The 11,035-nt window shown below is 45.6% G+C and overlaps 1 protein-coding gene across 1 annotated transcript; it reads left to right on the top strand.

Moving 5' to 3' along the window:
• Positions 1-1,154: 1,154 nt before the first annotated feature.
• TMEM267 (transmembrane protein 267) lies at positions 1,155-9,941 on the top strand. The gene is made up of 3 exons (XM_054575284.1): positions 1,155-1,424; positions 5,499-5,885; positions 8,106-9,941. The coding sequence occupies exons 2-3, from the start codon at positions 5,574-5,576 to the stop codon at positions 8,439-8,441; spliced, it is 648 nt and encodes a 215-aa protein (XP_054431259.1). The 5' UTR covers positions 1,155-1,424; positions 5,499-5,573; the 3' UTR covers positions 8,442-9,941.
• The last annotated feature ends 1,094 nt before the right edge of the window (positions 9,942-11,035 follow it).

Raw genomic sequence — 11,035 nt, 5'->3', positions numbered from 1 at the left:
TCAATTGTCCAGTTTCTTGGTGGTCATTGCTGCGCTCCCCAAGACCTGAGCTCCGTCCAGTAATTCCAGAACCAAGCATAGCGCCTGGCACAGCGAGGGCACTCGGTCTGGGTTATATAAATGAATCGGTGCCGTTGGGCAGTCGAGGACTACAGAGAAAGAACTGTAGGTCTTCTTGTGGTAGCAGGAAGCTTTCTAGAGCTCCCGCAGGACAACATATTCATTTCAATAAAATTTAGTCAATACATTGTCCTGCAGGAGCTCTAGGGAGCCTAGACTATAGTAAGACATGTCCTATGCTGCCATAGGGTAATGCCAAATTGTTACCGCACTCAGGAAAAAACTGTCACCATGACTAACATTGTGGTTAACGTACAGGGTCCTGCAGCAGTAACAACATCGAGTGTGGTTGGTAGGGTACGTGAATGTCTTGCCCAAGATGGACAGCAATTTGAACATTTCACCTAAAATGTCACATGGTGTGCTTGTTATATTGTTACGCTACAGAACCAACATGCTTATGATTTTGTAGATTATCTGCTCATAAAAAAGGAGCCTTATTTGTGCCAAGCCCTGTATTTGGTGGTATTTTTAATTAGTTTTTATGCAGTGTGGATAACATAGGTGTAACTTGCCCTCTTAGATGTTTCTAACCTTTGGCTGAGCACCAAGAGTGTGACAGGCAGCGCGAAGCTCTACCTGAGAATACTGAGCCGCACTTGAGGTTTCTGGGAGAGGCCTATGAGTTTGCTCCAGATTGACGGTTCCAGTTTTCCATGGTCTCTTTCAGGCATGTGGGTACAATCCTCCCTGCCTTCCATCTGACACTTGTTTTGAGAAACTGTAGGTAGTAAGCAGAAAGATTCCTTTCTGAGCCTCTTTTGGGCCAGTCCTTCCTAGAGCAAAATGTCACTCGAGATGTCTTGGTGCTAAGACAGCCCAAGCACCGACTGTTTGGAGGCAGGGAGACGGGGCGACACTGGCCACAGTCCCAGTCCATAAGCTGCATTCTGTCCTGTTAATGGGGGTCAAGTTACCCTTTAGGCAGAGTCACGGTCCCCATCGTCCACCGCATAGTGGCCAAGAGTAATTACGCAGCCAGCCCCAAGGTGGCGGTGAAACGCTGCGGAGGCGTGTCCGGGTGGCCCGGCTCGCGGTCTCCCCAGGGCCCGTCAAAGGAAGTGGGGACTACTTCCATCCCTTAGGGGCGCGCGCAGCCGGGAGGCTTCGGCTGGGGCACAGGGCTTGCGCGCCCCTCGTTCGGTGATGTTCGCTCTGCGGCTCCGACTTCGCGACCGCCACTTGGGTCTGCGGCACGGCGCCGACTAAACCGAGAACGAATCCAGGTTTGACAGCAGAAGCCTACAAGGCACTTTTCACTCTCACCTCGTCGTCCCAAAGGTCACGATGGGGAAGAAATCGAGGTATCTAGTCCCTTCACCGAAAAGCATTCGAATACCTGCTCCTGTCGGCTCCGAGCGGCGCCCTATCCCGTCGTCCTCTCGGGCGGCGTTGCAGGCTGGAGCCGCTCTGGCCGGCGCCGGCATTTCTATGGTACCGGTAGACTGGAAGGAGGGGGCCTCCGCTGGCGGGGCTGCGGCCTACGTCAGAGGCCAGGGTGGGTGCGACTGAGCTGCATCGGAGAGCCGGGTGGGAGGGAGATGCAATGGATGCTGCGAAATTGCGTCCTCTGTGGGAGGTCGGAGGCGCGGGCTGGTTGAGCTTGAAGTCTGGAAGGTCCAGGTTCCAGATGGGGAGGGCGTGCAGGTGCGGCAGGCGCGCGGGACCCAAGAGCAAGCGGGATGTGATTGGCCCGCGGGCTGGCACCGTCCGGGGACCTGCGCGAAGCCCGGCAGCGCCCTCCGGCTTCATCGCGTCTTCGCCTAGGCTCCGCGCCCCTGGCGTTTCCTTTGCTCAGGGTGGGGAGCCTGGGGTCTGATAGAGCTGCCGGTTGCTATTGTGACCTGGCGGCAGAGCCCTTCGGCGCCCCGATCCTGGAAGGCGTGAATGCGACGAGTGTAACTTGGGCCCTTCCCTGCCGACACCGCGGCTTCCTACCCTATTCTCTTAATCCTCTGAGAAATTATGGCATCTCACCAACCAGACGAAAGAATGACACTGGGAATTTGCTGAGACTTGCAAACATCAAGCTGAAATGCACAATTGTATGTTTTATTCTTAATGGTCATAGGAACTAAACATTTTAATGTACGGGCTATAAAAAGTTTCCGTGAAATTGAGCACGATTTGTGTTTCCTTTCTTTGCAAATTAGCTGCATTAGATTTGGCATCTGCTTTGGGTATTGTAGCGTTAAAGAAATACAAGCTTCGCAGCAACTACAGTTCAGCGAAGAGGACTTATTTGTAATTCATAATAAAGGCAGTTTTCTGATTTTTTTAATTGTACTTTTACCTCGGGTTTTTGTAAGTGTTTGTGATTGGGGGAAGTGAGAGGAAGGGGGTGAAGTAGGAGATGACATTTACATTGGGGATTTGTCAGCTCTGATTTGTTTTGGCAGAAATATGTCTAAGGGGTTGTTGACAAACAGTGTAATAGTGTATAATTAAAGTAACTGGCTAATTGTGTGTTTGTGGAGTTGAAGACAGGGCAGATCACTGCTATGTATACTTTGAAGGCCCCATAGTTGATGGCATTTTACTGTAATGGGGATGAGGTGTGGCAGAGTTTGGCAATCGCAGAAACTGGTTCCTGCAAGTCAGAGAGAAACGCATGACGTGGGAGACGGGCCTTTAACCGCGGAGAGGTCACAGCTTTCCTTCGGAGACTGAGGGTCGCTTACCTGTTCATCCCTTTTATTAGTGTAATGAAATATTTATTAAACACCTGAGTGCATTAGATTTTATGCATGACAGGTTTAAAATAAAATTATAATTACTACTCTTAAGGAATCTGCGCCCAAAAAGTGAGTATGTAAAATAAAAAGAAGGCTCTTGTACAGTTTGGGAGGTTCCTGAGTCCATTCTGTTTGTAGGGGGAGGAGAAGGAGTTCAAAAGGGGATGAACAAAGTAAGAATAAGTCACTTAGGTGTCCTGGTCAGAGACAATAAATAAGACGAAGTACACTTACTAAATTTCTCTGTCTCATACTGAGAGTCTAAATATCTTCAACAGTTGGAGAAGAATTGTGTGTTTCTGGGACCATAATTATACCTTTTTTAAAATAGAAACTTCTATAACTATTGCTGCATAATGAATTACCCCAAAAGCTAGAGGCTTAAAATAGATCTTTTGTCTCAATCTGTCTCTTAATAGAGAAATTTAATACATTTACATTTATTGTGATATTTGCGTTTGATTTATCTGGTCCCAACTGCTTTTTGTTGGGGGGGCAGGGGTAAGGTTTTCTTTGCTTTATTTCCTGTTCTGTTTTGCTGTATTGATCAAGTGTTCTTTATTCCTCTTCCCTCTCCCTAGAGATTTAGAAGTCTTGCTCCTCAGTTCTTTTCCCCCCAGGAATTGTACATTGGGTTTGTAATTTCAATGGCAGAACTCTCAAAATTCATGATTGTCACATTGGTCCATAAGTTCCTTACGTTTAGAATCCTACAACAATCCTTTAGTCTTAGAGCTCTGTACCCCACAACATTTTGGTATTTAGTGTTGATGTCAATCACATTGTTTTGCAGATAACCTTTTTTTTTTTTTCCTGACTTGAATACCAATAAAGAATTTTCTCTTTATTTTTTGAATTTATTTTTTCTTTCAATACCTACCTCTTTGTTCTTTTTTTCCGCTTGGCTCTGGGGAAACTCTTAGAAACTGTATTCACTGGTGTTTTTTGAAACACTCATTTCACCGTGCATTCCTTCTGTTAACCTTTTGGCTGGGCAGGCAGGCTTTCCCTCTCCATAACCTCTCTCTTGCTTTTGCATTGCTCCTTTTACATGGAACGTCTGCTGGTGTTATTAACAAGAAAGTATATTTTCCTAACTTTTTAATAATCTTTTTTGGAGTATAAGTGACATGTTATAAACTAAGGAAAAGAAAGGGAGAGAAACATTGATGTGAGGGAGAAACATCGATCGGTTGCTTCTCGAACGCACCCTGACTAGGGACCAAACCTGCAACCCAGGCATGTGGCCTGACCAGGAATCTATTGCTTTGCAGAGCGACGCCCAGCCAACTGAGCCACCCTACCAGGGCCTAATACCACAGTCCTGATTGGTGTAGCTTTATGATATACTTGCAATCAAATGGTGTAGCCCTTCAACTTAATTCCTCTTTTTTAAAGTTTTCCTCTTCTAGGTTTTTTGCACTTCCCTGTAAAGTTTAAAATTTATATAATGAGCTATATGTAGTTTTTATTACAGAATGGAAGTTGAATCATTTGCAACAAATCGGTTATTCTTTAGTCTCAGAATTAAAACAATACAAAACAGAAATTCAGGTGTCTCACGATATGGATAACCTTAAATGGGTAGGTGATTTCTGTATTCTGGGCCAGGGAAGCACTCCACACAGACTTATGGTGGCCATTTCATATCAGTTAAGGCTCTTCAGTTAGAGGCCACAGAAAGGAGAATGGGATTAATAGGGAAATGTCGGGGAGCCCACGGATGTGAAGGAGGAGTGGGGGAGTGGAGGGCAGCTCTGAGGATATGGAGCTGGGCCTGAGGACTTGATGTCCTTACGATTCTTTTTTCCTGGGCTGCCCCATGTTGCCGAGCCCATCATGTACAAGAAGGAAATGAACTTTCTGCACCCGCTCCACTTAGAAAAAACTTTGGAAAGGAGTCTGGTCCAGCCTGGGCCACCTCCCTCACTAACATAATCACCACTAATCAGTCACTACTGGGAAATGATTACTAATTAGATATTATTAATTAATCACTACTACTAAAAAGGGAGACGGAGAATCCTAATTGGTTGGTTCTGGAGTTTGGATGTTGTGAGGAGCCGTTTTCCCGGAGGAAGGGGATGCTGTTACCGGAAGCAGCGTGCGAAGTACTGTAGTGGCGGGGCACAGAGCCGAGGGATGCCCCGGCCACGTAGTGACCTCACAGTAATAGATTACAGTCGGCGGGCTTTCTTAAATGTTCCCGATACACATTTCCATCCCACCTGTCTTTCCTACAGCTATGCCCTTTGGGCCACATAGCATGTAATATATAACATGTCAGAAATACTGTTTTTTTACACTTTAAAGTTATTCAGAGAGTAGATCTTTAATGCTCTCAATACACAAGAAAAGGTGACTATGTGAAGTGATGGATACGTTAACTAACCTTACTGTGGTACTCACTTCAAAATGTGAATGTATATCAAAGCACATGGTACACCTTAAACTTACACAGTGTACCAAAGTGATTGTATCTCGAGAAAGCTAGGAAAAATAAAGTTTGACCAGTTTAGAAAAAGAAATACCAGGTTTTACAACTTGGTTTTATATTTGTGAAATCATTGCTGATAATGTTTTGATAATACTGTATGGCAGCCCATCGTCGCTGTTAATATCTTTCTCTGCTCTCTATGTCAGGGCGACCGGGAATGTCAGCAAGAATCAGCTGCCCGTGTGTGATGGCTCCTCACGTGCACTGACGCCCTGTCCGTGATGGCATCCGAGGCCGAGAAGGCCCAGGCTCTACTCCAGTCCTGCAGCGCTGAGTCTCTACTCTGCAGCCTCGGCCTGGGCATATTCTGCCTGATGGCCGACAGACTTCTGCAGTTTTCCATAATTCAGCAGAATAACTGGCTTCGCGCCCTCTCTGACAATGCGGTGCACGGTGTGATTGGCCTGTGGTCCTGGGCAATAGTCATTGGAGTCAAGAAGAAGACTGACCTGAGAGAAATCATTTTAGCTGGATTTTTGGCCTCTGTTATTGATGTAGACCACTTTTTGCTAGCTAGATCCCTATCTTTACAGGTAAGAGTCGTATCTGTTTAATTTTTCAGGTCTTTCCTTTCATGTTGTTAGCAACAGTATATTGAACTTCGCAGCAGCATTTTAGTTAGAGCCTTAGAAGATGAGCCCTGTTTTAAAGTCAGAAAGCCCACCCATCCGCCTCTTTTGAGCACTTTGGGTTGATGCCTCCCGGACGGTGCGCACGGACAGCGGGGACACTCTCAGGGACACTCCCTGTCCTTCCTGTGTCCGTGTTCTTCCTTCAGGACCACCCTGGCACTTGCCGCCGCGTTCTCCATGACCTACTGTGCGCACGCAGCCCACGCAGCTCTGCAGCAGCTCAACGGCTGTACGGCGACCCCAGCCCTGGGGCGTGGCCTCAGTGGATTCGCTCCCCGGCCCCTCTGGGAGCCCAAGCTGTGCCTTTCAGTGGGCTGGTGAGGACGCTGTCCCTGGTGGAGAAAGTGCGGAATTTCATTTAGGCCTCAGGGGTTCAGCCCCATGGCGCCTTGCAGGTGAACTGAGTGAGCTTGGCGGGGCAGTTCAGGTAATATTTGCTAAGTATCAACAGATTTGCTTACCTTTTAAGTATTTATGATCTGTAAACATTTCACGGAAAGAAATACAGACTCACAGAGCAAGGACTGGGCTTCTTCCCCACTGGCCTAGAACAGTTCCCGGCTCACCCAGTGCATGTTGTGTAGGTATTTGTTGAACGAATGCGAAATGGTGGCTGCTGCTTCCCCTTATGTGTCAGGTATCGTACTGGGTATTTCTCAGAGGTGGCCTTACTTGTTTAGAGGCTCGACCAATACGGAACCAGTAACTCCTGATTAAAGACAATTGTTTTCGCTCTATATGGAGGCAGTACAAGATTGGAATCAGAAGATCTGAGTTTGAATCCTAGTCTTGTATACCATGTTAGCATGCCATTCCTTCTCAAAGTCTCAATTTCCTTACCTGTAAAATGTGGATTATAACCCTAATTATCTCCACGGGTTGCTGAGAGGATTACACGAGCATGTTAAATGATGCTCCTTAGCCAAGAGTTAACAAATGTTGGAGATTGGGATAAGCGTGAGAATTCATCTATCTTACTGTAACGTTTAAAGATATTTGGGCTCTATGCCCCGTTGTTCTTTGATTCACTCAGAAGCCGCAGTGTTCAGACTAAGCCACGGAGTCGGGCGCAGGCCCCGGATCAGTCCCGGCTCCCCGCTGACTCGCCCAGCGCCGGGAAGTTGCTTAGCCCCTCGAGTCCCAGGCCCCTTTTTGTAAAACAATCCCTGACACATGGGATTGTTATAAGGATTAAATGCGATGGTGCGTGTAAAGTATGGCATTGTCCTGGTATTGATCCTTTTTTAAAATAAATTAATTTTTTAAATTGAATTTCTTGGGGTGACCTTGGTGAAGACCATACAGGTTTCAAGTGTGCAACTCAGCAAAGCACCGCCCGCACGCTGCATGGTGCCCGTCGCCTGCAGGAAAGTCTCTCTTCGTCCCCATTCATCCCGCTTTCCTCTTCCCCGCTCTCCCCACCCCCCCTTTCTTCTGGCTATCACCACACTGTTGTCTGTGCCTCTGTATTACTTTTATATATATATGGGGTTGGCCGAAAAGTTCATTTGGTTTTTTCCATGAGATGGCTGTAGTAGCGCTTAGTTGTCTGTAACTTCATTCGAAACAATTTTGTTAGATTGTATTGTGACAGCTTCATGTCAGCGTGCATTTAAAAAAACATCAAAATCGGTGCATTTTTGAGTCGCCATTTTAATATTGAAGATGGAAGAAAATAAGCAACATTTTCGGTATATTATGCTTTATTATTTCAGGAAAGGTAAAATGCAACTGAAACGCAATAAAAAGATTTGTGCAGTGTATGCAGAAGGTGCTGTGACTGATCATATGTGTCATTAGGGATTTGAAAAGTTTCGAGCTGGGGTTTTCTTGCTGGACGATGCTCCGCAGGCAGGTAGAACAGTTGAAGTTGATAGCAATCAAGACATTAATTGAGAATAATCAACATTATACCACACGGGAGATAGCAGACATACTCAAAATATCCAAATTAATAAAGTCGTTGCTGAAAATGAAAAAATATATCTTTCATTTTACGACAAAAACTAAAGGGACTTTTTGGCCAACCCAATATTTCTCGTACTCACTTTCCCTTCTTTCTCACCCAGCCCCTTTACGGATCCTTGTTTCTGAAGGAAGTGTTCGGCTTTTCGCCCACAGGCTGCGCTGACTCTCCCACGAAGGCCTTTCCTGCACTGCTCCACGGTGATACCCGCGGTGGCTCTGACCCTCAAGTTCACCATGCACCTCTTCAAGCTCAAAGACTCGTGGTGCTTCCTCCCCTGGATGCTGTTCCTGTCCTGGACCTCGCACCACGTCCGCGATGGCATTCGCCACGGCTTGTGGATATGCCCATTCGGAAAAACCTCTCCCGTGCCGTTCTGGCTTTATGTGGTGATCACGTCATCTTTACCTCACCTCTGTTCCCTGGCTATGTATTTCACGGGGACCAGACAAGCGATGTCCTCAAAGCACGGCGTCCATATCGATGTCTGAGCCCGCCGTGCGGCCGCCGGGGATGAACGCACGGCGGGCAGGACAGTTATGGGTAGCCAACGTTAAACTGCATTTTAGAAAACATGTTAGGTACTTGTATTAATCATTATGATTCCTGGATCCTCTTGCTCAGGAGGCACGTACACATTTTTAGAAGTGATATACTTGTAATTCTGCTTCTCTATATATAGTGTGATATTTAGAGGCCCATTTATTCCATCGTTCCTGCTGTTTACCTGGCTTTGCTAATAGCTCTATTAGATTAACACCTAGTTAAGTTTTCTGGACATATAGTTTTAAGGGAGTCTGTTGCTGATGAAAAACAGTTCAGACTTTCAGGTGACTAATTTGTGGAAAGTTAGCATTGTATTTGGATCCTCATTTTCCAGATATGTTGAAACAGTGAAATGGCCAAAGTAAATGAGATCATGAGTAAGATGAATAGTGAACACTAACATTTCTTTCTGTCATATATGTTGATCCAGACTGAAGTTTAATTTCTCAAGTGCTTTAGTGAGTTGTGACTACTGGCAGAATCGGCTTCATGCACTTGTGAGAAATTGTCATAATATTCATAAATGACAGTGACTAACACTAGATCTAGGTTATTTTTCGGCAATCACTTTAGGAAATTATTGTAATACGTTGGCTGTAGTAACATCTTCCTGAAGTGCTATTTTTTCAGTATCTTTGCCCCGAAACGTCATGTGTTAGAGTTTTAACTGTTTTGAAAAGCATAACTAAATTGAACAAAATACTTGTTAAAAATTAACATGAACAAAGTATTGCTATGTGGCTTATAACCATAGGACTTGAATTCACACACAGGAAAGGACTTACCAGTAATGTCATTTTGAATGTGAGCTCCCGAATGTGCCATTAAAATTGTTTTAGCTGCTGTCAATTTGTTCACACACTCTTCCAAAATATTATGCCAATTACATCATTTAAAAAAAAAAATTGGCCTGATACTGAGAGACAAAACATTTTTTTTCAAAGTAGTGTTAGAAAAGTTGACTTTTCCTTTTTTTTTTTTTCTTTCAGGTTGATCTGTCAAAAATGATTAGCCTTTATTAGAGAAGGGAATGTAGTTGCTGTAAATTTTACATGTGCACAGTTTAGTGTTACTTAGATACAAAAGTCGAAGCCCCAAAGGCACCAGCTTTTGTTTGTAGCATGTGAACCACGGGCTGTCTTCATGTTTTCTTACATGTTTGTGACTTTTGATGCTAGTGATTGGGTGCCTTCCTCTCTGAGAAATAATGCAGCAATGCCTTACTGATCCAAAGCGGACTTTTGTTATTAAGTTAAACAGTTCTGTAAATCGTTACCAAGGTTCAAGTCCTTTAGTTTAGTTTTTATTGTTTCTGTTAACCAATTGGTTACAATCTGTTTTATTTTACAACCTATTATGTCTTACAATCTGTTACTATCTTTTGAGAGTAATTATTGTATCAGTTTGGTTGGTTTAATAGTTAATATTTTGGGGGTAAATTAAGGTAGAGGTTTTTAAAAAGCATATAATTTCAGAAATCCATGGAAATAAAGTCTATATCTTATATAACTTTTCCTGTCCTTTCTCCATATTAAACAAAGAACTATCTTTAAGACATAGGACCTTGCCCTGGCTGACGTGGCTCAGTGGATGGAATACTGGCTTTCAAACCACAAGGTCACTGGTTTGATTCCCTGCCAGGGCACATGCTTGGGTTGTGGGCCAGGTCATGCAAAAGGCAACCAGTTTCTCTCACACATTGATGTTTCTCTCCCTCTCTTTCTCCTTCCCTTCTTCTCTCTCTAAAAATAAAAAATAAATAAAATCTTTATAAAACAGAGGGCCTTACTTAAAAATGTCACATTGGCATTTGCAGGGTGTTCTATCATCCTTCATTAGAACGCGGGTTCTCTTTGCCCATGATGCTTTGCCTAAACAGGAACTGCAGACTTTCCTAAGTGTGGGCTTGTCTTTGCTCTTACCTCTGCCGTCAGAAGTACTTCTTCCCTGTCCTCTCCGTGGTCTCAGAACGCTGCCGTTGTCAGCTCTAGAAACATGACAGCCACGCTCCTGTGCCCCCGGCTGTGCCTTTTCTTAGCGACGGAGCTTGTGTCGTGGCTCCAGCCTGACGGGCTGTGTCTCGTCTGTGTGTGTGTGTTCCCTCGTCCCCGACGTCCTCCGCCCTCTCACCCGCCCTCCGGAGCCGGGCAGGGCCTGCCGGCGGCTCGGGGGGGCCTCCCCCACCTCAACATCCGCAAGCCTCGTGTCCCTTAGTTGCAGGCCGAGAACCCCTGTTGCCCGTGGGTAAAAATTCCCGTTTGCCAGCCTCCCACCCGCACCCCATCGGGCAGATGGGCCCTGGCTCCTTTTGCTTTTGGCCGGCAGAACGCTGACTTAGAGTTGTCCCTGTTCTCACCGGAAGGGGAGAGGAATAGGGGCTCTTCTGGTCCTTGCTCACCCCCGTCTCCGCTCAACCGTTTATCCGTCCGGGTTCTCTGTCTTCTTCATTTGCTACCTCGTCCTGTTGCTCCAAATCCTCCTCACCCTCCACGCTACCCCCTAAGACTCACTGTCCCCTTCGATGACGGGCGCCCCTGGA

The sequence above is a fragment of the Pteronotus mesoamericanus genome, unplaced genomic scaffold (assembly GCF_021234165.1).
Source record: "Pteronotus mesoamericanus isolate MK-2021 breed Mesoamerican mustached bat unplaced genomic scaffold, CSHL_Meso_final contig_29, whole genome shotgun sequence".
Lineage (NCBI taxonomy): Eukaryota > Metazoa > Chordata > Mammalia > Chiroptera > Mormoopidae > Pteronotus > Pteronotus mesoamericanus.
This window is presented reverse-complemented; position numbering and strand designations above follow the sequence as displayed.